At 45.6% G+C, this 27,417-nt stretch overlaps 1 protein-coding gene across 1 annotated transcript in view; it reads left to right on the top strand.

Moving 5' to 3' along the window:
* Ext2 (exostosin glycosyltransferase 2) overlaps window positions 1–27,417 on the top strand; it is a 153,480-nt gene that overhangs the window by 91,936 nt on the left and 34,127 nt on the right. The window contains 1 exon segment of the mRNA XM_028878997.1: window positions 9,617–9,783. Within this exon segment, the coding sequence (XP_028734830.1) occupies window positions 9,617–9,783 (167 nt within the window).

The raw sequence follows: 27,417 nt of genomic DNA, 5'->3' as shown, positions 1-27,417 counted from the left end.
GTTTCTCTCTCTGAGGCAACTCAGAATTTTCTGGACAAACTTCCAGACAGAAACAGTCACTCAGAGCCGCAGACTCAGGCGATTTTTTAAAAATGTACTTTGTGGCATGTTTAGTCTCTGAAAGAGTCATGTGCTCTTTTTAGGTTTGAGGAGCCACAATTTGAGTAAAATAGCTTTTTAATTTTTTAAACTTGATTTATTGTGTGTGTTATGATAACCTATGTGTATGCAGGTAACATGTGTGCCACAGCACTCATGTAGAGGTCTGAGGACAACTTTAGTATGTGAGTGTGTGTGTGTGTGTTTAGTGTGTGTGTGTATATCTGTCTGTCTGTCTGTCTATCTGCCATGGCATGTGTGTGGAGGTTAGAACATAACTGGCAGGACTGTGTCCTTCTACCCTGTGGGTCTGGAAGACCCAGCTCAAATGGTGAGACTGGTGACGAGCACCTTTACTGACTGACCGTCTCACCAACTCAAATACCATTTTCACATGAATTCCTGGGATCAAACTCAGGTGGTCTTGTTGTTTAACAAGGGCTTTTACTTTCTGAGCCATCTCCCTGGCCCACTAAATAGCTCTTGTAAATAATAGCCCTATGTAATGTACAAAGGCATAACTGCTTTTTTATTATGCCAGGTGGGGTTTTTTTGTTTTTTGTTTTGTTTGTTTTTTTTTGGTTTTTTGAGACAGAGTTTCTCTGTGTAGCTTTGGTGCCTTTCCTGGATCTTGCTCTGTAGACCAGGCTGGCCTCAAACTCACAAAGATCTGCCTGCTTCTGCCTCCAATTGCTGGGATTAAAGGTGTGCACCACCACCGCCCAGCTTTTTTTTTTTTCTTTCTTTTTTTTTTTTTTTTTGTTTTAACCTTGTTAGTATAACATGACCAGTTTTCAGAATGCCTGTTTAGTTTGGCTGATTTTTAATAAGAAAGGAATGCTAGATGTGGTGGAGCACTACTAAAATCCTATCCTCAGTGATGATGATGATGAGGATGATGATGATGGTGGTGGTAGTGGTGATGGTGATGACAGTGATGATGATTAGTGGTGGTCATGGTGGTGGTGATAATGGTGGTAATGATGATGATGGTGGTGATGGTGGTGATGGGGTGGGATGATGATGGTGATAATGGTGGTGGTGGTGATGCTGAAGATGATGATGGAGAAGAAAGGGTGTATGAAGTAAGAAGGTATTGACATAATCTAAGATGGAAGGACAAGGATGACTAGGGAAGGGAACCATAAAAGAAAATTTAAAAGATGAGGGCAGGGATTAGAGAGAGCACCTCTGGGACCCTTGGCTTTGTGAGTTGTAGCTGCCTTTCCCCAAAGAAGTGAACTGGGGGTCCAGGTCCTGCATTGCTAGCTGTCCTCCTCTTCACTTACAGAGGACCTCCTGCTTTGAGAAGGAAGATACCCCTTTCACTCTGAATTCATGTGCGTGTGTTTGCTCCTTCTCTTAAAGGATGGCCACCAGCCCCATCCTTCCGTCCTACCCACAAGGCCAAGTACAGACTCTCCTGGCTGGTGATAGAGATGCCGGTGACTGATTGGATCTTTCCACTGGCCAAATATGTATTGAGCTATCACTCTGTGCCCCATAAGCACATACAGTTGTCATCTGTCAGTAAAAAACAACACAGAACATAAAGCCTGCCAGAGAGACTTCTTGTAGCCACTTTGACGAGCTGTGGGTCTGAGTCACTTCCCTGGGGGCAGGTATGAAAGAAGAGGCTGTTCCAGCCTCAGCACTGCATTTGGAGCAGGGTAGCCCTGTTAACTTTTGGTAGACCGTACTAAAATATGGTGGTTAATATTATGACCATGAGTTTAGTTTAATTTTTGAATACTTTGGTCCTAAGGAGGAAAGAGCCTGGTGAGTCTTAGTTTGTGGTGTGTGTCAGCTGGACTGGCTGTTTTTGTGGATAGTTTTAGGTCAGGGCTCTGGCTTCGACCATGTGGTTGTTCAGGGAGGACATGGCCACGTCTAATCTCCCATAGGGTGTTTGTTCAGTTGGTAAGTGGGGCTGTCAACTGTGGTCTTTGTGTCAGTTCAGGCATCAGATTTTTCATCTACGTGTTAAAAAAAAGAAGAAGAAGAAGAAACAGACAAGCTTAAGGCTTTGAATCTTAGAGGTGAATGTGATGTTTTTCACTTTCTCTCCATTTGCTAAGATAAATATTGTGGTTAGCATGTCTGCTGCTGGGTGGATTAGCGAAGACAGCAATCTACTCCTTCCCAATTTTTTTTTTTTCGTTTTTCCAATTCAATCAGATACTTTCAACTTTGGGTTACAGTTAAGTCTAAATTGCTAGGTTTAAAGTTTAAATAAATATGTAGGCTAGGCAATAGAATTTCCAATGAGTTTTCGGCACATCATTTTGAGGTGTGTCAAAAGAAAAAAGCCACCACCCTCCTCTTTCCCAGCTCTTCGGCTCTAAACTTGATGGATATAGAGAATATTTGCTTAGCCATGCACGTTTTGGCTAGGTGTATTTCAACCTTTAGGGTTTTTGTTTGTTTGATAACTTAAAAAAAAAAAAAAAAAACAGATTTCTATAGGATATATTTTGATCTTGTTTTTCTCCTTCCCTAGTTCTTCCCAGATCCTCCCTGTCTCCCTACCCAGCCAAATGTATGTTCCTTCTTTCTCTCTTTCTCTTTAAAACAAAAAACAAAACAAACAACAACAACACAAGAAACACACACATACACACACACACACACACACACACACACACACACACACACACAAACCCACAGAAACAGAAGTCAAGATAAAAAGCAAAAGACCAGTAAGACAAAAAGTGCTGAAACAAAATAAAATGAGACGAAAGATCTACAAGAATGCCATTGAGTTTGCTTTGTGTTGTCCAGATATCCCTGGGTATGGGGCCTGCCCTGAGTACAGTCTATATACCCAGTGAGACTCCACTGAAGAAAACTATTTTTTTCCTTTGCCAGTGGGCATCAGTTGCAGATAGCCTCTTGGTTAGAGTGGGAGCCTATCTCCACTTCTCCCTCTCAGTGATGGGATCCTGTCTGGTTTGAACCTGTGCAGGCCCTGTGCATGCTGCCACAGTCTCTGTGAGTTCAGATGTTCATGAGTCCTGTTGTGTCCGGAAGACACTGTTTTCTTGGAGTCATCCATCACCTTTGTCACAGTCTTTCTCCCTCCTCTTCCACAGGGATCTGTGAACCTTGAGGGGAGGGCTTTGAGGAAGAATCCCATGGAGGATGGGGTACTCCAAAGTCTTTCATTTTCTACATGTTGTCCAGTTGTGGGTCTTAGTTGTGGGTATTAGTTACCATCTGCTGCAAAAAGAAGCTTCTCTGATGAGGGCTGAGCGAGGCACTGATTTATCAGTGTAGCAGTATGTCACTTGGAGTCATTTTATTGCTATATTCTTTTAGCAGGATAGTAGTATGTGGTTTTCCCCTTGACCTATGTCTTATCTAGTCTCAGGTTTTTGGCCAGCTTAGCAGTGTCAGATACGGATTCCACCTCATCGAGGGGTCTTCAAGCCCATCAGAAAGCAGCTGGTCACTCCCACCACATTTATGCCACTGTTGTGCCATGGTCTCTTGCAGGCAGGTCACTGTTGTAGGTTGTAGAGTTTATGGCTGGGTGATATTGCTGAGTACCTTTCTCCTCTAGTAGTGTGCAGAGTACTTCCCGGTACAGTGAACACTAGTTAGTACAGGTGAAGCTTCTAGATAAACATCATCTAAAAACTATCTGGGATATCTCTAACCAAGCCAGTAGAAAACATGTAAAATAGAAATTTTAAGACACTGAAGAAAGAATTGAAGAAGACACCAGAAGATGGAAAAATCTCCTGTGCTCATAGACTAATAGGATTAATATTGTGAAAATGGCCATCCTACATCTTAGTTACCTTTTTATTGTCATGAAGAGACACCATGGCCAAGGCAACTTATAAAAGGAAGCATTTAATTTGGGGCTCATGTTTCGGGGGGTGGTGGAGTTCATGACCATCATGGCAGAGAGCATGGCAGCAGGCAAGCAGGCATTGCACTTGAACAGTAGCTAAGAGCTTACATGTTGAGATAACTATATGGCAGAAAGGGAGACAACTAGAATGGTATGGGCTTTTGAAGCCTCACAGTCCACCCCCAGTGACACACTTCCTTCCACGAGTTCACACTTTCTAATCCTTCCCAAACAGTTCCACCAACTGGACATCAAGAGTTCAAACACAGGAACATATGGGAGCCACCACACTGCCAGAATCAATCCACAGATTCATTGCAATTCCCATCAAAATCCCAACATAATTCTTCTCAGAAATTCAACCATTAGTCTTAGTCAATTTCAAGTTTGAATTAATGTCAGGAGCAGCTGCCCTCCACCCCCAATTCGTATTGTGACTGTTACAGTCCTTAGTGGGCAGGGTGAGGATAGCTGTGCAAGTCAGGATGGCTAGCTCAGAAGGAGCAGCAGGAAATAGGGACAATAGCTCCCTTAATTGATCTCAGCTTTGGGATGGGGATGTCAGGTCTTAGGGAAGTACTATTCAAAGGAGCCCTTCTTCAGTGGCCAGTTCAGGGCTCGCTTCAGCCACGCCCAACACTGCATACCTTTGCCCTTGTTGCAGAGACATTCCCTTTGTTTACACCTCTCCTGATGCTTAGTGTGGGCAAAAGCCCATGGTTAACCATGGACAGGGGATCTCTCTCTTCTTTGGGCTGAAGTAGAGTCCATTTGATGGGCTTAACAGGGCGCCTGGCCCCTCTCTTTGTTTCCACAAATTGGGGGGCAGTTTTCCCCATAAATCATACCCTTCTGGTTACACTGAATGAATAGGTGACATTTCTGACCTGCCTGCTACAGTCACAGGATTAGCCACTGCATCCAAGTGTATGCTGTTCCATTTAGAATGTAAGGGAATAAGGAAAGGAGACCCCATGTAGGCTGAGCCATGGACTAGACCTGGAGATTTCTTACTGTGACATTGTGACCTCCTACTTCAACAGGGTCATCCCCATGTCCATCTCTCTGACCTTCCAGTTAGCAGAGAGTCAGAGTTTGCAGGGCTTCATAAGAATCTGTCTGTGAAGATGATGGTGTCACGGTGCCCATAAGGCCTGCTGCCCAGTGCCACTCATGTCCTAAGTGGGGACTGCGCAGAGTGTGTCCCATGTGCCCTCTCCAGTGTCTCATCACAGCCTGTGCGGAAGCTGCTCTCATCCTCATCTTACAAAAACAAGAAAAATGAAGGCCGGATTGGTAATTTGCCTACATCACAAAGCTGCATGTGGCAGAGGTGGTAGTGAGCTTGGGTCATTGGATCTGAAGGGACAGGTCCCTTGCACTGGGCCTGCCAGTCTGGTCCAGCCTTTTCAGTTCTCCAACCTGGAATTATGTAGAAGAGCTAGATCCAAGTCAGAGACTCAGAAAGAGAGAGAGAGCTGTTTTGGAAGCACTGGCCTCTCTCCTGTGTGCCCTAAGGCTCCATTCTTCCTCTTCTACCTGTCCTAATGTCTTTCAACACAGACTTTCTAGGGTTTAAATCACACACAGGTCACCTGTGTTCAGGGCTCTGCTCCTGCACTCCAGTCTGTCTGTCCAGCAGGAGTGCCAGAGCCTGAAGTTAGGACAGCCCTTCTCCAGAACAGGTGAAGAGAGGGCAGAATTCCCTTCCGCCCTGCCTTGGGATGGCAATGCACCATTTAAGTAGAGGCTCCTTTGGTCAAAGCTGAACTGGCTACCCAGATTCCACCTAGAACAGGGGAAAGTGATCGTGTGTGTTGAAGAGCCGTGACTCATTCTGAGCCTCCATCTGTACCCCATATCATCCTCCTTGGCTTTCATCACTCTCTAAAACTTCCCCATCAAAGACTTTACAGGGGCAAGTTAGCTCTTTATGGACATCGTCTCCAGTGATTCTTTGGATATATATAGGTAAAGAATGTGGAAATGCCTGTGGGGTGAACAAGCTGAACACACTCCCCAAGTGAAAGTCCAGATTCCACCCTGCGCAGAGGCGTGTTTCCACTTAGCGGGAGCAGCTAGCCGCTTTCCTGTGCAGAGGAGAGAATGGAGCTGTTTGTTGCCTTGTGGAATTAACAGGGCCAAAGTTCCACGTCTTCAGTTTCATTAGTCTGTGGGGCGTTTTCAGTCTGTAGTAGCAGGGCTTCTCCACAGAAGTGGGCACAGTGAGCCGGGAGCATAATCTTAGCACTCAAGAGTCTGAGGCAGGGGCATCACAAGTTTGAGACAGCTTTGGCTCCATGGTAACCGTGTCTCAAAGCACAAACAGAAGCCTGAGCTGTGACTGTGCCACTGGATGGTCAGGGTGGGGTGTTAAATCTAAAATGAACTACCTTGCTGCTGCGAACTGGGACTAGGAGAAGAGCTTTGTCTCGCTAATACACCGAGACTTCCAAGGGAAAGTGCAGCTACCAGTGGGTGAGGGCCTGCTGTCTGCCAGGCACTGTGCTGCTAAATCACTCATTCATTCATCCCACTGTCAAAAAAAAAGAAAAAAAGAAAGGGGCTGGAGAGATGGCTCAGTGGTTAAGATCACCAACTGCTCTTCCAGGGGACCTGGACTCAATTTCCAGCGACCACATGGCAGCTCACACCTGTCTGTAACTCCAGTTCCAGGGGACCCGACACCCATGGCAAAACACCAATGTACATGAAATAGAAATAAATAATTTTTAAAAATGAAAGAAAGAAAAAAAAGAGAGAAAGAAGAAGGAAGGAAGATAAGAAGGAAGATCACAGGGGTGGGGGGGACTTAGGAAACCCAGTGTCTCGCTGGGTCTGAGATCGAGTCTGCTCAGGAGTGTAGGGCTGTGGCCCACTGGTTGATGAAGCTTGCTGAGGTGCCACAGACTAGGGTGGCATCAGAAGGACTGACTGGGAAGCTGCCAGGTATTGATACTGAACTTGCTGGAAAACTGGCCAGGCCTTCAGTGGGCTCCACTCGAAGCCATCCCTGTGGAGAGCCTTGGCTAAACTACAGCTGGGCATCCCCAGAAGCTGGGAGACGCTCCTTAGGTCTGCCACTCGATCCCTGGGCCTGCCACTCCCACTTGCTGCCCACTTGTAGACTGCTTCAGGATCAAGAAGTCAAAGAGGCACATCAGAACCAGTGAAGCCTCCTTCCTGCAATACTACTAGCTCCAGTCCCCTCTCCTGATAGAGCATAACATCCTGCCAGCGTGTCCACGGGGCCCAGCCCTGGTGTCACAGAGCAGGGCACAATAATGAATCTGAAGCTCTGAGGCAGAAACCTAAGTGGCAAATCATTTCTTTAAGCATGTATGTTCTATAAACCCTGGATCCAGAAGCCCATGCCGTCTTCCAGACTCCAAAATGCTGGCGAGGCTTGTTATTCCTGTTGTACAGTGTGGTACCCAAATGTGAACAGGAATCCAGCACAGCCATTCTCAGTGTGTGAGTCAGGCACCCTGCGCATCCCTGGGGTCTTCGAGGAGTTGAGAGGGTGAAACTGTTTTCCTAGTAGTGTGGAGTTATCCTCTCCTTTCCCAGCTCTCCTTTCTCACAGTGGATGGCAGGGTGTTTCCACAGCCTACATGACATTGCTGCTCTGCCAGCTAATGGCTTGTGTGCATGCGTGTGTGCATGCATGTGTGCATGCGTGTGTGCATGCGTTTTACAGTTTCCTGATTTAATTTATAGCATAGTGAATAGTGAATATGTGTTTGTATAAATATGTACATATGTATGTATATAGTCCATGTAAATCAGACTCCTTAAGGGGTTCTTGATACTTTTAAAAAACGTAAAACAATTCTGAGGCCAAAATGTTTGAGAGCCTTTTGGTCTAGTAGCTAAGGCTAGATCACCTTCTTTGTTGAAGGTGTTTCTTCAGGGCTACAGTGATCTGAGATTTAGTAGCTATGTGACAGGGATTTTATTTGTCTTAAGTAGGGAATCCGATACAAACAAGAGTCAGGATGATTTTTGGACCTTCAGAGATTTATCCCAGGTTTAGAGAAACGGAACTCTCACACTGCAGTGGACTCTGGCCCAGGTCGTATGTGGTCTTTGCTACTCACCAGACTTAAATACTAGTCTTATTGTTTCTTATCTGTGTACTACTGGACAAGTTAACCACCTCTCGGAGTTGTGTAGACACTGCTTTGACAGTAGTCTCTGTGGAAGGTCATCAGGTGTACTGGATGATGCCACATCTCTGAGAGGTCTAGCTATGCCCACTGAGAAATAAAGTCCCCTGCTCTGCTGGCTCCTGGGAAGGGACTTCCTCAAGATCTCACAGAAAGCTGGCAAGGTTGTGCAGTGGAGAGAAGCCCATCTGCACACACCAGGCAGCCAGTTCAATCCCATACGTTCAGTGTGATGTGTACACACGCAGGCAGGCACGCACGCACGCACGCACGCACGCACGCACACACACACATCCACTAAATACATAAGAAAGCCAAGAGGCAAAAACAAAAACAAAAACTAATAGAAAAGGCAGAACTCCCATTTGCCCACACGTTTACCCCCAAATGCTTACTGACAATGTGCCATTTGTAAACACACTTTTTTGGAGTTGGCCACTTTATGCTCAGAGCCACAGGCTTATTTCAAATTGGGGATGTCTAACTTAATGCCTCTCTGTCATATGGGCCCTTTTTAAGACCCCTGGGAGCACCCCAGCAATGTGTTATGTGTTTGTATTATTCTGTTCTGTTATACTCTGCAGAGCTCAGATGCTCAGCGTTTTGTCGGACCAGCTTTTCCCTCTGACTTTTCTGCCTTGCTGCTGCTTCAGTTCGGTGACTTAGGAGTAGCTGAGACTAGATCTCCCCAGGATTGCATGGTGGACTCTGGGAAGCAGCACGCTTAGCTTTCCTGTTCTCACTTAACAAATGTGTGAAGAACCTGGGGTCAGTGGATGTTGGTACCATACCCCCAACAAAGCATTGACTCCGTGCTCTGCTAAGTGCAGAATTTACAGCAGTGACCTTACCGTTGCATTCCTCCAGTCACTGCTCAGTGAAGTGAGGGCAGGACAAAGAGAGTCACGGGTTGTAGTTCTTCTGTACACGAGGAAACCCCACATAAGCAGGCCTAGAAAGCTGATACTTGCTCTATAAATTGGTCGTGCTGAGCAACCAAACCTGGTAAGTCAAGGAGAGAGGGTAAAGTGCTGAGTTAGGAAAGCAACACTCCGCCCATGTGCTGTGCTCCACGGGGTGAGTTCCGTCTGCCACTGGCTGGCCATGGTTGCCGGGGGGACGCAGGCATCCTCATCAGGAGCCGAGTTTCCTCAGCACACTTTCAGGCGGTGTTTGAGCCGAGTGCACTGGTGGAAAAGCACTATGCAGAGTGTCTGCCAGGAGAGGGGAAGCTCAGGTGGGAAGGTCCTGAGACTAGTGACTTGGACTCTTTGTCCTTGTAGCCCCAGTTGGGAATTGGAGCCAATTGAGGTCGTAAAGGTTTGAGGAGGGTGGTGCATTGGTGGGAGCCTCCCCTCACGCAGCTGGTACCTCTGCACTTGAGAGTCCCTGGTGGAAGAAGCTACCCCTCCCTGAGATAGGACAGGATGCTCTGACTCCTCACAGAGCTAGGTGAGTAGTAAAAGACGTCCTTTTATTCTTCTTCCAGAATCCCTCTGGCCCAAAATCCGTGTTCCCTTGAAAGTTGTGAGGACTGCAGAAAACAAGCTGAGTAATCGTTTCTTCCCTTATGATGAAATTGAGACAGAGGCTGTCCTGGCCATCGATGATGACATCATCATGCTGACCTCTGATGAGCTGCAGTTTGGTTATGAGGTGAGGTTCTTTCAGAAGTCCATTGCAAGGTTAGGCATTTCATTCACATCTAGAAATGTGATTGCTAAACTGTCCTTCATGTGCCTGAGAGTGGGCTGTAAAGCTATCTTTGAAGTCCTGGGGAAGCCCAGGTCCCCAATGCCAACTGTACCAGTTTTGGGAACTCCCAACAAGAGTCCTGGGGGATATTTTCTAAAACCTGGCTATAGCATTGAACAATCTAATCGATGTTTTGAAGCATAGCATTCCTGTGCCCCCAGCCACCTGGCTCCACAGCAGTAAAAGCATGAATAAGTCCAGAAGTGGCGGCCTTGGCAAGCGTTTGGAAAGCAGCCTGCGGATGGCCTGCAGCCTGCGGATGGCCTGCAGCCTGTGCATGGCCTGCAGCCTGTGCATGGCCTGCAGCCTGTGCATGGCCTGCAGCCTGCGGATGGCCTGCAGCCTGTGCATGGATGGCCTGCAGCCTGCGCATGGCCTGCAGCCTGCGGATGGCCTGCAGCCTGTGCATGGCCTGCAGCCTGTGCATGGCCTGCAGCCTGTGCATGGCTTGCTGTCTGAGCTCTGAACATGGACAGACTGGCTGCTTGTCTTTGTCACTGCTCCTTTGGGGCAGCTGATGGATTAGGCTGAGTTCAGGGGTTAAGCGTGGAGACCAGGAAAGGTCTCCCCAGGGGAAAGTGCCAGAGTTGAAGCTTGGCGCGCAGCAGTGGGAGCTGACGAGCCTGTCAGGGAGGATGTGTGTGAGAGGCATGCTGGCGACAGCAAAGGCCCGTGCTGCAGGGGTCACCGAAGTATCCAACCAAGCCCAGTGGAGGATACAAATCGCCTAGCCCCTGCTGGCACAGGGTACAGTGATGAGATTCATCCCATGGTCACACTGCCTTTGGGGAAGAGGAACCATTTTCTTTGGTTTTCTCAGGACCTGTTGAATTTGGAGTTCTTAAGAAATGTAAATTAAGACAGCATGGCAATGCACATCTTTAATTCTGGCGGAGGAAGAGGTAGGGAGGCAGAGGCAGGAGGATCTCTGAGTTTGAGACCAGTTTGGTCTACATAGCAAGTTAGGGGTATCCAGAGCCACACAGTAAGAACCTGTTTTTTAAAAAATGAAAATGCATCTAATGGAGCCCTATTTTTTGCATATATGTTTATTACATAAATTTCTTTTGGAGTCCTTAAAGATTTGATTTAAGAAGGAAGAAAGAGGAACCCACACACATATACTACCAAAAATTAAAAGCTAAGTTTGCCATTTTGTGTTGCTTTTAAATATAGTTCCATTTGAGTGTGAGAGGAAGCCATTCTGGCATAGATTAGTTTGTGACCCTGTGGTCAGGTGTTCGGCCAGTGAGAAATAGGGGCGTGTCTGGCAGAGCCTGCATTCTCTCATTTTTTTGGATTTACTTTCATTCATAGGAAGTGGCTTAGGTCATCATAGCTAGGATATCAGTGACATTTACTGTACCACGTGTACTGGCCAATTGTATGTTCCCTTGACACAAGCTTAGAGTCATTTTGGAAGAGAGAACCTTAGTTGAGCAAATGTTCCACCAGGCTGGCCTTTGATCTAGCCTTTGGTGCATTTTCTTGATTAGTGATTGATGGGGGAGGGCCCAGACCATAGTGCCTGTGCCAGCCCTGGCCTCTCGGTCCTACATGCTATAACAAATCAGGCTGAACAGGCTGTCAGGAGGAAGCCTGTGAGTAGCACTCCTCCATGGCCTCTGCATCAGCTTCTGCCTCCCGGTTCCTACCCTGACTTCCTGGATGACGGACTACAAGTTGTAAAGTGGAGTAAATGGTTTCCTCCCCGAGTTGCCTTTGATCATGGTGTCTCATCCCAGCAGCAGAAACCCTAAGACACCATTTTCCCACTTTTGCGGAAAGAAGATTGTAAAGTGTTTCTCTAGGCAGGCCAGGGGGGTAGGGCCTCTTCCTTGGTACAACAGTTCCAAACTGTATCTGTTTGCTCAGTTTCTGGGCCAGAGTGAAGTGGGAACGAGGATATTCAGAGATATTGCCCAGATAGGCAGAATCGATCTGGTCACTGTCTCTGGTTACTGTGAAGGAGGTCTCTTTCAACCTTGAGATGAAACCCCCTTCTTAGCTTATTCCTTCATACAATAGCAGTGGCATTCCCCTCCCCGCCCCCCAGGATAAACTTTCATAGTACCTGCCACACAGATAGCTCAGGGAGCACTTGGCGGAAGCCGCGGTAATGCCTTACTATAGTATCCGTACTATACCTGCGGTCCTCATCGTGATTCTGCCTGGGATTCTCCTGGGGTTTCTGAGACTTGTTGCCTGTTGGCTTCTCTGTTCAGAATTTTTTCCCTGGCGAGGGTTTTCTCAGGACCTGCTTAGCTGGGTGTGGATTCAGAAGATGGAGAACACTGGTGTTTCTAAGTCCAGCTTCCACTCCAAAGCCTAGAGTTAATTTTCAAGCAGCAATGAGCAGCCTCAACTAAATAAATATGTAAGTTAATAAAAATTGGCATCCTAGGGGAATTGTGTTAGAGCCCAGAACCATTTCTTAGCGCTGAGCAGAGTCTGTTGGATTATAGTTTTGTTAGTTTCTACTCTCCCTCTCACCTGATAGCTCAGGTGTGGCTTTCTTGAAGAAGCTTCCAGTTCCAGGCTAGGTGAGCTAGTACTCTTAAAAACAAAAACAAAAACAAGGAAATCATTGCCTCATAGAGTTGCTGTTTAGTGCTTCCAGAATGTGAGCACCAGGGTAGCAACCATGGCCATCTCATTCATTGGCATACTCTCCATGCCTAATCCAGTTTATTGAGCTCAGCATACTCAGTGATGCTTGATGAGTGGTTGATCCCCACTGGCAAAGTGCATGTGCACAATAAGGCACAGACCTTTTAGCTTCTACTCTGTGCTGATTCATAATCTGGATGCAATGGTATAATAAAACAGAATTTGAAATGTTAAATATATACAAATGTTAAACATATACATATATATATATATAATATATTTTTATTATAACAAAATGCCTGAGGTAGACTGGCTTTTCACTATATTTATTTATTTTTTTGGATTTTTGGGGGGCATTGTTTTGTTTGATACATGATCTCATGTAACCCAGGCTGGCCTTAAACTCACCATGTGGTAGAGGATGACTGTCACTGCTGATCTTCCTGCCTCCACCTCCTGAGTTCTAAGAATATAGGTATGCACCCACACACCTGGCTGAATGGCTTTATAAAACAGAAATTCAGCTTCTAGTTCTAGAGACTCAAAAGCAGGTGCCAGCATTGGCTTGCCTCTAGCAAGGACTTTGTGATTGATGCTGCAATGGGAGGAGCATGTATGGGAGAAGAGATCACATGTCAAAACAGGAAGTCAAAGAGCAGTTCAGGGGTCAGGTCTTATAACAGCTCATCTCCACAGAGCTTTGGGACCCACCAGAGTTCCTTAATTCCTTCTGATGACTGTGCCCCCATTGACCCCAGGACCTCCCACCAAGCCCTGTCTCTTAAAGTTCCCATACCACCTCTGCATTGTTAAACTGAGGGCCAGGACTCCACCATGTGATCATTAGCAGACATACCATATCCAAGCCATAGCGGCACCTGCCATGTCATCCCGCCATGCTTCCCACAGCAGCTGAGGTCTAGAGTAATAAGTGCCCATGTCTCTGCAAATGCCTGGACACTGATGGTCATAGAAGCTTTGTTCAGTATAACCAGAACCTGAAGAAAAACAAAGCCTGTGTCTGTCAGTCAGGACAGTGGGTAAGTGAGCAGCAGGAGCTGACTAAACAGTAGGGAGGATTTGTTGGGGGAGGAGCTGGAAGACATTGCAGTGCTGAAGATCTAACCCAGGCTAGAGCCAGGCTAGCACTCTACCACTGGTCTGTATCCCTAGTCTCAGTCATCAATAGAATAAACTGTTGATACATGCAACAGTGTAGGTATTTTTCAGAATAATTATGCCCAGTTAATGAAGTAAGATGAAGAAGAGAACAGTTTATTTACAAGTTTACATGTATGAAATTCTAGAAAATGCTGTGTGGGAACAGAAGATCAGTGGTTGCGTGTCTCTGATCCCCAGTGCCAAGGTTGCAGGCATGTGCAGCCAGGACTGTTTTTGTTTGTTTTACATAAGTGTTTGGATCCAAACTCAGGTCCTCATGCTTTCGGAACAAGCACTCCTACCTGCTGAGCCATAGCTCCAGATTTCTAAAATTTAAATGGGAATACAGTAGCCTTGCAGAAACCAAACCCTTTTTGGAAAATAACACTACTTTAAGACTTACTATGAGGTTGCGACAAGCAAGACATTGGTATTGATTCAAATTTAGACATGTAAATCAGTGAAACAGAATTTAGAGTTGAGAAATGGACCACTGTTGTGTGAACAATCCTGGGGAGACAAGAAACATCTGTTTACCCCAGATGAGACTCCAGCAGACCAAAGTAAGTGTTCCATTCAAGTCTTATCTTGGTAATCTAATGAGTTTATTTACTTACAGTAGTATGGGCAACTTACCAGTACTACACTAATGAAGAAAATGTCACTGCCCTGGTGACCATTAACTGCCTATCTATTGTGGGAGAGGACAGTCCTCATGAGTCTCTCTCTGTCTCCATGATAGAGTGCTAGTCAGTCCACTCTTGTGCAGGTCTTGTGTGGGGTCATCACAGCTGATGTGAGCTCAAGAGGATACAACCAGAGATCAGTGTTCCACAATACTGAACACATATGGCTAGGTAATTGTCAACAGAAGAGCCAAGTCAGTTCACTGCAGATCATAAGGTCTTTTTACTCAGTGGTTTTGCAGCATTTTCTTACACATGTTTTTAAAATGACCATACCTTATACTGCAGGTAAACATCTAACTCAAAGCCAGGTAGAGCAGCACATCCCTATAATCACAGTACTTGGCAGGATGGTTACAAATTTGAAGCCAGCATGGGCCTCATAGTGAGTTCCAGGCCAGTCTGGGCTATATAGCAAGACTGTCTCAAAATTAATTAGTATTTGTAAGTTCCAAACTTGGAAAATCAAAGTACGGAATACAACTAAAGCAGTACTTGGGAAAATTTCCTATCACTAAATTACAGGATTAGAAAAGAATAAAATCCTAAAACTATTGACCAAAAAGAAACTGGGAAAAAGTCAAACTTGAGGCAAGTGAGAAAAAGGGAAGGATAAAGGTAAGCAGTGTTCTGGTGGAAGCCCCACCTCTCTGCCCAGACCCCGCCCCTCAGAAAGTCCCGCCATACACAGCTCCTCCCACAGAGATGCTCAAGACCATTCCCACTGGCTATTTAAACTGACCCCAGAAAAAAGACACATGGTTTTTTGGTCTCTGGTCCCTGTCTCCTCTCTGGGGGGCCAGAGAATCACCCAGGAACGCTTTACCCATTAAACCAGGGCTTTTTCTAATTCGGTCTGATTTGGTCTGATTTGGATTGCTGTATCGGCAGAGAGGCCTATCGGGGTGCAAAAACTTTTCAAGCAAGTGTTAAAAACAGTGAAGTAGAAAACTGATCAACAGAGGAAATTAACATGTCCCAAAACTGGCTCTGAAAAGACTAACAAAGCAGATTAGCTCCCAAGTTTGGCCACTTAAAAAGAAGAAAAACACAAATTGTCATAATCAGGAATTATAATAGTTTTCATAGTAAATGTTCCCTTTCCTCTCCTCCTCCATCCTCATTCTCTTCCCTTCTTTGTCCCCCTTTCTTTCCCCTCCATTCATCCTCCTCCTGTCATGGAGGACACGAAGCTTCTCTACCACACACCACACACTCCCTGATCATGTCTTGTCTGAGTTCTTGGAGCCAAGCAACAATGGACGGAAATCCAGGAAGCCCATGAACCAAAACAAAACCCTTCCTCCCAGAGACTTTCTGTTGGGCATTCTGTCACCTCACTGAGAAAATGACTAACACTGAAAATGGGTACCAGGGGTGGGGTTACGGCTGTGACTGAACCTGGCCATCTGACTCACGGGCCTTTGGAGCAGGTTTACAGGAGGAATTTGGCTGTGCTATAGAAGCCCTAGAATGGTGTACGCAGAACTTTACAAGCCATTCTAGTAGACACCCAGAAGAGAGGAGCACAGATAGGTAGACAGTAAATGCTGAGTTCATGAAGTTTCAGAGGAACAGAGTCTCTGTTCAGAATTAGACCAAAAGGCATTTGTGTTACATTTTAGCAAAGGATTTGTCTACATTTTGTCTGTATCCTACAACTTTGGTAGAGAAAATTTCAAGACAGTGTAGCATTTAGACTGGGAATGGTTATTGGTAGCTGCTTTCAGCCAGATTTACAGCAAGAAACAGTAAAGGTTCAAGTATGAAGTCAGAGCAGAAGTTATCTCCTTGGACGTTTAAACATGGTTTCAGACATATCTGACCAGCCCAAAAGCTGCACGAAGCACTATGTTTTATGTTATAAGTCTATGCAGGACAAAGTGACTATGTGGGTTCTGTCTAAAGATCCGAATTAGTATATATAGAAAGCAAGCCAAGCTCTATTAGAGTGGATGTAGTATCGCGCACTCTTTCTAAATGAAAGTACTAAATCTCCAGATATATGAGAGATAACATGAGGACGTATCGTCATCCTCTAAGTCTTGCGAGGCCACATTGTCAAAACCTTAGACCTCGTTCTATTATCTGGTGCTTATCTGAACAACGAGGGTACAGTAATTTCTGTGATAGCCTTCTACTTGTACTTGAACAACTTTTTTCACCTATGACCAGATCGATTTTCGCTCTCGCGTGTATAGAATGCTTTGGCTGACTAGCAAGCAGCACTACCAAAGGCTAACCCATAGTAGAACTCGTTTTAGGTGGATCTAGGCCTTGGTAATGAGTTGCCATCCTAATGCTACAGGTTTGGAGTGGTTGATTAGAATGAGAGAAAAATTTCTCTAACCAAAGTTGTGATGAGTAAGAAGAAGGCCACATCCACCAAACATGTTCGTAAAGAGAGAAATGCCTGAGGTCGGCGCTCTATATGCTGTATAAAGGCATGTAACACGAAGAATGCTCTTGTTGGGAGTTCTATATTCTGAAACCAAGGAGAACGGTCCAGCTGCTGCTTTCCTATCCTGACTAACTTCTAGCTTTTGGGGGTAATCACTTCCAGTGATAGGTGGACGACTATTCAATGGTGTTACAGGTAACTCACGAGAGTCTTGCCCTCATACGGTAAGAGTCGCACTAGCGCCACCAAGTGGAACCTTTCATGTCTCCATGGGACGAGTGGGGGCCTATTGGAGGATAATGCAAACACTCAAAGGGGTGGAGACAGTGAGAGACTGCGCTAATTGGTGTCTGCGTACGCAATCAGTCTAGGCATCCTGTCTTTGCACTACGACGCTACCCAAGAGGTATGCAGCATCTAGGTACGCTGTGCTGGAATGAAGTGCGATTACTGTGCCCTTCCTTGACATCTATAGCTGTTGGTCCTTGCCATGATGCTTGCTGTCCATACTGTCACTTTGGTCTGCGAGTGAGTTTCGGAATGGTTTATTCCTTTGCATTCTAAACTTGCTGTGTTGCTTAGCAGCAAGCTAGCTCCAGCGAAGAACGTGTGCTTGAGAATGACGGAGGAAGACTTGGAACTTTTTAAAAGTTGTTGGAACTTGTTTGAGAGCGTTTGGGGACTCCTAGAGAATGACTAAATACGTTTTGTTATGAGTTATTCTATTTAGTCTTCAGGCCCTGGGGCAGAATATTAATGGCTCCGACTATGCCTCTAGTGTAAACACTGGGTTCCATAGGGACCCGTAACCAGCCGCCAAGGGTGCTGTTTGGGAGTTCGCTCTGGGTTCTCGTTTCAGGGACGCGCTAAGAATTTCAAGTTGAGTTGGAGGAAGGTTACAATGTTCACTCATGGTGCAAGAGTGTACGATAACTGCCAAAGGAGCACATACTTCTGGTTGGCAACTGCTCTCCTGTTTTGGTCTCACTCTCGGGCCCTGTGTTTTTTTCTGGTGAGTGCTCGAACATTCTACTCAGGTCACTAGAATCATCAGAAGCCCTTTAGCTTGAATGAGCTCCCCCAAGAAACTGTGAACCTTAAAGAAATAAAAATTCCTATTGTCAGTGCACAGGAACGTGTCGTGGTGTTTGGTGACTCAATGAGGTGGCTAACGTCCAGGAGTTTCGTATGTGGGCCTAATGCCATACTAGTGAAAAGGAGAATAGAAAGGGAGCAGGAATGAAATGGAAGGGGACATGAAAAGCTTAGGTAGGAGGAATATCAGATTAAGAGTAAGGAGGCAGAAGAGAGATTGGAGGTCAGTCAATGTGAGAGAGGCTATTGACAGAGAACAACTTAATAAAATTGATGGAATGAAACTTCATGTGACTAAGTATAACTATGAAACTATATAACTTTGGCAGAATATTGCTTATAGATATAATCAAAATGAGGTGTCGTAAAGTGCGTGCACATTTGGGTGGGTACGTTGTGTCCACCCATCTATGCTTTTTTTGGGTATTGTTGGAATACCGCCACAAAACTGTTGGTAGCTGCGTTGTGGATATAGGCGATCGTGAACATTGCACTCTTGTTGATGGTCTCAAGTGCTTTTCCAAGTCAACCACATTTGTCATTGTTCGGGTGTGACCATGTTCAAAACTTTACTGTCCATCGGTTCGATCAGTTTTCTTTTCGTACATATCATCTGTAATCTCATTTTTACCTTACTGTTATAGCGTTTAGGGGTACTCAACTTTTTAGGGTACCCCGATAGGCCTCTGCCGATACACAAGAACCAGTTACTAATGTACTGGTCAAGCTGTCTACGCAAATAGGTCAGACTCCAGAGTGCATCATGTATTCGCTCTCTGCACACATTAGTTCATGTGGAAATATTGCATCCGTGTAATAGCGGGCCTGTGTGATGTAATTGGGTTGAAAACCAGTCCCTGCAGCTTTCCTGTCCTCGAGGCTTGATTTCTGCTGGGGCTATGAGCACGCGCCAGTGATGAGGCCTGTAACTCGGCGTGCAGGAGACCTGATAAGTCTAATGAACCCTTGGTTCCTCTTTTTACGTTGCCTGTGTGAGGTGGGTGCATCGCGAGAACATGACAATTGGAAACGAAGAGACAAATGAAACATAGTGGGCTGAGTGAAGTTGCTAAAATGACTTTCTTCTACCATGCCAGGGGAAAATAAGGCAGAGCTTATTGAAGTGGAGAAGATGCGAGTAATGAGTAGGTGTCACACCCTCGTGAGGGACGGAGGGGTTTCCTAGGAGAGCAGCCGAGAGAGAAATGGGCTTTTTACTTCGACTGAGAAAGTGCCTGATTATCACTTCACGTTTTTCTCAGTCATAAGCTTTAGCCTCGAAGGTTGATAGCCTCTCTCTCCACCATTGTAGTCTAATTTGTCAGTAATATTTTTCAATGTGCATCTTTAGCATGAGCACACTTTAGTTGGACGCATATGAAATTCCTTGAAAATTAGAGATGTGATACGGAAAAAGTGTGTACCCACTATAAGACTGCGATTTGTGCGTGTCTATCCTGAACATTTCAATTCCGGCTGTGGTTGCTCGTTTAGGCAGGCGCTAGGTCATGGAGACAGTTGGGCCTCGAGGATAATCAAGTAGCAGTAGTCAGAGTATTGGGCTTACACTCAGCATGAAGTCGGAGCCTCCGGGTAACTGATCAGACCCTGATGGGAACAGTCCGCAGTATCAAGTAGCTGCTCTTCTTGGAGTTTTTGTCTACATAGGAGGGTAAACGTGGTAAAAAGTCTGTGAACGAAGTGAGTTAGCTGACCATTCTTCCATGAACTTAGAGACTCGAGAGGCCAGCAGGCGCGAGCAGGACTTGTAGAGATGGCAGTGAACTTCACAAGCTGAATGCGGCCAAGTGGCCCTTCTGTGTTGAAGTGGAGATCAGAAAGAAAACGACTTCGAACGAGGAGTGTGTGCATCTGCACAGACGCGCACAGAAGGTGCATTTTGCTGTGCCTCGCTCAACCCTGCTTCTGTCACCCGGGCAGAGGCCTCGTTGGCTGTGGTGGGGTTTCCTCCTCCTCCTGCTTCCACTCTCCTCCCTCAATGGCAGGCTCTCTGCCTTCCTTCCCGTGTGTCCAGTTCCAGTCAGACTTGCTCAGCTCCCTTGTTCACTTGCTTTTGGATAAGATGTGTGAATATGGTGCAGTGGACTTTCTAGTCTAGTTGGCCGTTGCGCATGAATTCTTGTTGTAATGTGGTTCCTGGCATGCTTTCTCTCTCCTTCCGGGTTTCTTCCACGAGGGACTCCACGCTTTTGTTATTACATCCGTTAGTACCACGGTGTTAGTTGCCACTACTTTACTGTAAGTAAAGCTCAATGACTATAAGAATTCCACAAGATAAGATTACATGGAAACACTTTCTTTGTCTCTGGAGCATGCCTCCTCACTCACTGCGGCGTATCAAAGGATTGTTGCTTGGGATCCTAATGGAGTTGGCTGGTGTCCGTGATACTACTACACCGTGGTCACATTCTCTCAAATCTAAATTTGTTCACTGAATTTACATTCTTAAATTTGAATCAATACAATGTCTTGCTTGTCGAAACTCATAGAAGTCTTAAAGTAGTGTTATTTTTCCAAAAAGGGTTTGGTTTTGAAGCTACTGTTATTCCATCTTTAAAAATTGAAATTCTCCTCGGTATGTTATGGTCAGTCGTGCGTCTGTGTGTTGTAGTCCGGAAAGCATGCGCTAGTTACAGATCGTAGTTGATTCGCCGATAGAGTACTCTTATGTCAGAGAACGAACTGGCTATAAAGCTTATGTCCTCTGGTCTCTCTGGTCACATTGCTGTGAACCTTGTTTCACGCTTGCTCAATGGGATCACCCACATAGCTAGCTTGACATGGATTTCAACACTGCAATACGATAGAACTACCTTGAGATCATTCTCTTGTCCCATCACAGCCTATTTTTCCTATTTGATTATTTTCTTTGCAGTCTTGATCATGCGCATTAGAGTCATTAAGGTTATCTTGATATCACTCGAATTTCTTTTCATTTTTTCATCTGTCAATGTAATATACTGGGGCATATGAAAAATATTCTTCTTTAGTATAGATTTCGTACACTCTCAGTGTGTATTGTATGAATTGTTTTTATTAGTATGAGTGTTTATTCTAGTTGAATGACTGGAGATCTATGGTGGATTGTAGGCCTGCCCTAGTGACTTGTAGTGTGTAGGTGTAGTAATGGACTTGCTGTTACTGCCTTGCGTGTCTGTGCTCCTTAGCCCTTGTGTTGGTGAAACTTGTTGACAGGTGCACTTCGTCTCTCGTGATTGCTTCGCAGTCCTACCTTTCCACTGACTCATAATCTCTCCCTCGTTGGAGTGTGTGCTGCTAGTGTTTTGATGTGTGTGTGTGTGTGTGTCAGCTCGTGTTGTGTTGTGCTGTGCTGTCGCTTAGTGTGCATGTAAGCCACGGTCTGAGCACTAGTATTGTCACAAGGTACGCTCACTAGTGACTTTCTCTGTGTAACTTTTCTCGCCTTTCAGTTGTTTTTTCTTGAGGTCATTTATGCCTTCGTGCTAAACTAAAACTGAAAGCATAGGCCCTTTCAAGCTCATGCACTCATGACCCAAGTGGTCAGCACATGCTATCTTCTTCTGCATCGCAATAGGCATCAGGTGGGTGTACAACTAATGCAACCGCTTCGGTCCCATAAGACCGCCCATAAGCTCTCTGTGTGAGAACCTGGTGGTAGTGGCGGGGAGTAAGCTTATAACCATCTTGGTGCGATGGGTGCTATCGGCTGTTGTTGTTAATAATGGCAGCATAGTCTGGTTACTCGCACAGTACTTCGTGGAATCCAATCATGTGGCAAGCGTCCTGCGCCCTATTCATTCTTTAACAAGTGCAGTAGGTGTGATGGTATCGATGATTGGAATACCTGTTGCTACTGAGAACGTGCGGGCATGGTGCGGAAGGCTTCCACTGGGTGGGATCATATGTGGCCGTGATCGATATACCGTTCTCATTTGAGATCGCGAATTATGATAGGATCGCGAAACTAAAAGTCACCTGAGTGTGTGGTGCTTCCTAAAGCTTCTGTGATCATTTTGGAAGAATGAACGCCTCTTTTCTGTCTATCATTGTTCCTGGTTTGAATACAACTGGGCTGAAGAGGACAGTAGCATCCTGCCCTTGAAATTGCCTTGAGAACTGAGCTTTAGCACTACTATTAGCTACTTTCCGCTTAAGAGTTCTTGGGTGGTCATCCTGGTGAGGACATGTTAAGGCTGATATCTTCTGCTATTTCTGCGAATTCAGTATTATCAACTGCTATAGCCTACCCGACTGTAGGTTTAGGGCCAACCGCATCAATCAAAAGTCCCAGTGGCTCTATGCAGAATGGCACAACACTGACATAGTCGAACAAACACGTTCCCGCTCCCAATTCTCTGACGTTACTTAGAAGCAGTCAGATCGTTCTATGTGATCTTTCTATTTTTCTTGTTTATAGTACCAACATTGAGTCATTTCTAGTAGTAGTTTATTCATTATCCCTAGCCAGGTTGAAGCCCCTCCGTCGGGTCCCATATAGCTGAAACTATACCATATTCTGACTATGGTGCAGCTAGTACAGAGACACATGCTGCACCGAGGCCTTTGTCACTGGTCATGTGGAGCAGGGAACGAGAAGTTACCATGTCAAGTTGAAGATCCACATCACCCTTTCTGATCACGATCAGTGTCGGTGCTCCCAGTCTATAGTGATAAATCGGCGTGCTGCAGCGGCACGTGAGGTTAGGCTTCTCTATGAGGGTTCGTTCGCCGTGTATTATAAGCTCACATGGAAACAGAAAGCGCCCTAGCAACTCCAAAAATAAACATTAATCATAATTGCATGAGTGCACCCCTAAGGGTCGCCAATGTGCTCAGGCTAAACCCAAGCTGAACTCCACTCAGTGCGAGATATTCGTATATGAATAACCAATATACTAGACCTGGTGATATATAAATTAGTTTATGTTAAGAAGAAGCTAATATCTGGTAGCAAGTATTCTCATTTTATGGCCAACTCTCAGACCAGCCAAACTCATAAGTTTGCGCATTTTAGAGGGTGAAAAGGTAATTACCCCAAAGTTTGCATTTTCTCCAAGTGCTATTTAGTAGGAACAAGATGGACACAGTCATGCAGGGTGGAGATACCGAAGGTCTATAAAGCTACTAGCACCTGTTGCCTTATGTCTGTAGGGATTGCATACCAATCAGCTTTGCAGTGGGGGATCATGCAGACCCAGATGCCCATACCACAATGACTACTTAGAAGTCTCTAGAAGATTCGCATCAGAACATGACCACCTAATTGCTCTGAAGGGAAGCTTATCAACACTCATGCATAAAATCTGATGATTAGGCATGGAGATAGGGATTTGCCAAATTTTGAAGGGCAAGAGACATGTACCATGGTTGCTACAGGCCTAGCTCATAGATACACACTCCACATCCTTTGCACAACGCTCTCTACAAACAGGCACCAAAATGAACTAGAATTCACAGTAGAAAGCTCATTGCGAAATTCTTGCTATGATATTAATTTTGTGGAGATATTTCAATGTGTGTATTTCTCAGAGGCTGCTCAAGTGCCTTCATCATTTCGCACAGAGGAAAGTTGGTTGTAGGAGTCTTCTTCAAGTGCTCTGTACTAGGCTACATTCACTGCCAAGACTATATGCTAGCGATGTAAGAGGGGTAGGAGGAGTAGATACTCAAGTAACACACAGATGAGGCTTACATACTAATAATCCAACAGACATGGCTGCATTGACCACGCGAGCCTACCATGAACCTGTCACTAGCTCTAGTGGCCTTCTGAGAGAGAGGCTCAGATCTCTGTGTGTCAATACCCAGCCAATTCCAGCCCTTACGTAAGTGTCATACTGCTTTTCATGAAAGACTCGAGATAAGGAGTATAATCTTCTTTATTAGTCTAGGAGGCTGACTCCATTATCCCTTTCGTGCTCTGGTCTCGCTGGCACAAAAATGGGCCTGGAAGCTACTAGAGCATTGAGTAAGGTCAGTGTTGACGGCTTTATGTATAGATGTCAGGAACTGGCGCAATTTATAGCAATTAGACTCGTGACATCATGTCTCCCCTCCATCTTCTGAACTGCGGTTGCACAGGAGTGAAAGGTCTGGGGAGTGAGGCCAAGGCCAGTTTTTCCTTCGAGTCACTGCTGACTGAAGTGCACGACTATATGGATCGCGCTAGGCTTACGTTGTAGAAATACATTTTCCTTGGAAGCCGAGCTCTGTGAGACTTTGCACGGTGGATAGGAATATATAGATGTCCTTCACACTCATTGGAAAGAGAGCACAACGCGCGCAGATGGGAACACATCAATTGTTCGTTCAAGAACACTTCCCCCATGCCAGACTGAAGACAGTGACGCACGGAGGAATAATTCCTACTGATGCAGTGAGCCCTTCGTGGTGTGTCATGGATCATATGTTTGAGTACGAGAGTACTATACTAGTTGTAAGGCCTTATCTCAAAGGATGGGAGATTCCTTTCAGCCGGAGTACATTGGCTATTTCTACTGTTCATGATAGTTGCTCCCTGTGACGCTAAGTCTGGTGAGATGGACAGGTATCTTATGCACATGTTGCATAGATACATAGTTTACTATCTTCTGCGAGGGACTGCGGGGGGCCTGGGGGAGAGCAGAGCGCAATGTGTACTAACTGCTATTGTGTTAGACACTGTATTAATATGTCTAAGATGTAGGTTTCATTCCTCCTCACACGATTGCAAAGAGACCTTTCGTTATTGTAACTATTCTGCAGGAAGACAGTGACTGAACAAGAGCTAGAATTCTGTGACATATAATGCAACGGCCTATAATTTAATTCCCTTCTTTGAACTATCCATTTGCGCCACTCCCTCCAGGAGACAGTTGGAACCTGTTGCGGTTGAAATCTCTGGCCGCAGAAGAACGTGAGACTCAATGGACTGATAGCTAGCGGGTACCTGTTGGAATATCAGTTGTTTTTATCCAATGATTCGACTCACCTCTTGATCCACATTTCCAACCATTAGCAAATGAGTTATCTAGGATGAAGGCACACTTATAGCTAATTCTTGCGTATCTTCCGCACACAATTGTTCGGAAACTGATGAGAGAGTGCTTGAAGGGACGTTCTTCTTCGCTGCTAAGTGGATAGTGAGTGACTCATCAAATAATGGAAGTTCAAGAGTGTCAACTTCGAGGTAGCGGAACGCATTTACTGGGTAAGGCACATCATGAAGCGGACAACTGTAGTCGTCATCTCGGGTGATGGTCTCAGGTGTATGAAACCAGGGGTGAAAGGCTCGATGAAGCTGCGTCGTAGAGAGGCCATGGAGATACTATCACAGAGGGCTCCGTCCATGACAACGAGGCTTGGTTCAGCTGGAGTTTGTTATAGCCTATGTAGGTGGCTAATACCTTGAGAGGTCGAGCCAGGGTCTATTCTCAGGACGAGGTGACACTTATTTGTGCGGTGCATCCCACGCACTCGCAAATCACCAAAGGTCATGATAAATATGCTAATCGTCATATAGGTTCAATAAGACGCCATGGTGTGACATTTAATAAGTGTGTAAGACAGGTAACTATCCATCAAGATTTGCATGTACTCGTGTCCCGTGGATAATCTAATATCATAATTAGGCACAGTCTTACTCCGTCGTAACAGACTGTCGTCTACTTCCGTGAGTGTGTAAGGTAAGTTTCTAATCGCTATGAAGCTGAAGAGCTGTCACCTAGAGTGATATCAATGGAATGGATAAGAGTGACACTTTCAGAAGATGGCAGCATAGTGATGATTAGACATAGTGGACAGGTCATTCTTATGCACAGTAGAGAGAGGACCAGCACTGAGGGAGACACCCCCTCGCGGCCTAACAGAGAGCTCTCTATGGGAGGTGTGTGTAAAACGACAGTTCGATTTTTCGCGATAAATTTTGGGTGTGGCGCAGACATGCGTGAACAAAGGGTGCACAACAGATGAGTCACAGGTGTTGACTAAGTGCAGACATGGATATACCGGTCTTCACACACGCTCGCTCGCGACAATAGATTAGGAGGACTATATCTCTCACAGAGAGAGCACACAAGAATGAAAGTGCAGCTTTCTCGTCAATTTTTGGTCACGATAAGAGATGGCTTGTGTAATGAGTGAGTGGGGGACTTGGCGTATTATTCTGTAATCTACGTTCAGAGCATGGTGTTCTAACAATATTATCAAATTCTATTTATAAAGGAAACACTTCAAATTGATGAAAATATTATAAGTACCATTTAAATCAGATGTGGTCATCCCAGAGGGGCAGCTGCAAAAGAGGATCCGAGTGTGTTCTCATTAAATCAATTCTGGTTCTATATTTCTCTCTATATACTCAATACAGGTTAATCATGCTACAGTAGAGAGAGCTGTGCCACCTCTAGAATCTGAGGAATATCCTCTTGTATTGATCACTGCTATCAGTTAAAGAAAGCCACAGACAGTGTGAATGTACAAAGACATGCTAATGATGCATCTCTATTCCTGCTGTTGGCTGCTCCCACCTATAGAGTGCGTTGCGCTCTTCTGCTTGCCCTGCGATGAGGATTAAGATGTTCATTTTGGCACTGCTGTCTTAACTTACGCATAACTGGACTTAAGATACTCTCGCAGAGATCAATCACTAAAGGATCCTTGAGGAAACACACAGAGAAGAATGTCCTTTCGTGACCTTCCCTTCATGTCAGGCAATGGGGTGGCATTCGTTGAACACTTGGGCCTTCATAATCTGTCCAATCACTGGAGTACCCTCCCTAGGAATCCCAAGTCCTAGTCTGGAGATGTTATCCAGGCAGGCTTGTTGAGACCCAGGAACTCTATACAAAGAGACACATACTCTGTGGGGCTGCTTGCCAGGCTAAGGGGGGGCGAATCGGCGATCGTCGAGTGCGTTTTATGTTACTCCTTCAGCACGTGGGCCTGCACAATATGGTGAGTTTTGGTATGTTAAACTTATATCGCCTGGAGACCAAATACGAAGGGCTCTAGAGGATGCAGAGAAATAGAGGCACGTGGTGTCCTTTTGTCTGCTCTCAGGCCCTGACTATGACAGAAATATGACCCCTCATTCCCACACATTCCTCCTGACACAATCGACAGCATGAGCTAGCTGGTGCTGCGTGCGACAAACTCTTTATTCAACACTCATCGGCACTTTCTTCGTCCCCTTGGGGAAGTAACTTCAAATAGTAATCAGCGTCTCAAAGACTGCTAGCTAGTCTGTGGAGATGATGAGGATCAACGCTTAAAACCCTGAAACTCACCTAAATCATCAGCTGCAAAAGGGCAGTGGGACTAAAGACAAGCAGCCAGTCTGTCCATGTTCAGAGCTAGAACAGCAGCCATCAACAGGCGCAGGCATGCATCAGGCTGCAGCCTGCCTGTTCTGTTGACACTCCTTGTGGGAGGAGAGGAAGTCTCAAGACCTCCCTGAGATTGAGTCATTACTCCCTCCCCAGCTACCAGGTCCTGGGTAGCTCTGCTGTGACTAGCAGGATAATATGCAGGAGGTGGGAGGTTGACTGGTGGTGGGACTTTTCAACAACGTCCAGGTTCGCGGACAGGCCATCCGCTGCC

This window comes from Peromyscus leucopus, chromosome 4, assembly GCF_004664715.2.
Source record: "Peromyscus leucopus breed LL Stock chromosome 4, UCI_PerLeu_2.1, whole genome shotgun sequence".
Taxonomy (NCBI): domain Eukaryota; kingdom Metazoa; phylum Chordata; class Mammalia; order Rodentia; family Cricetidae; genus Peromyscus; species Peromyscus leucopus.
The sequence above is the reverse complement of the archived record's forward strand: the minus strand, read 5'-3'. Positions and strand labels throughout refer to the sequence as shown.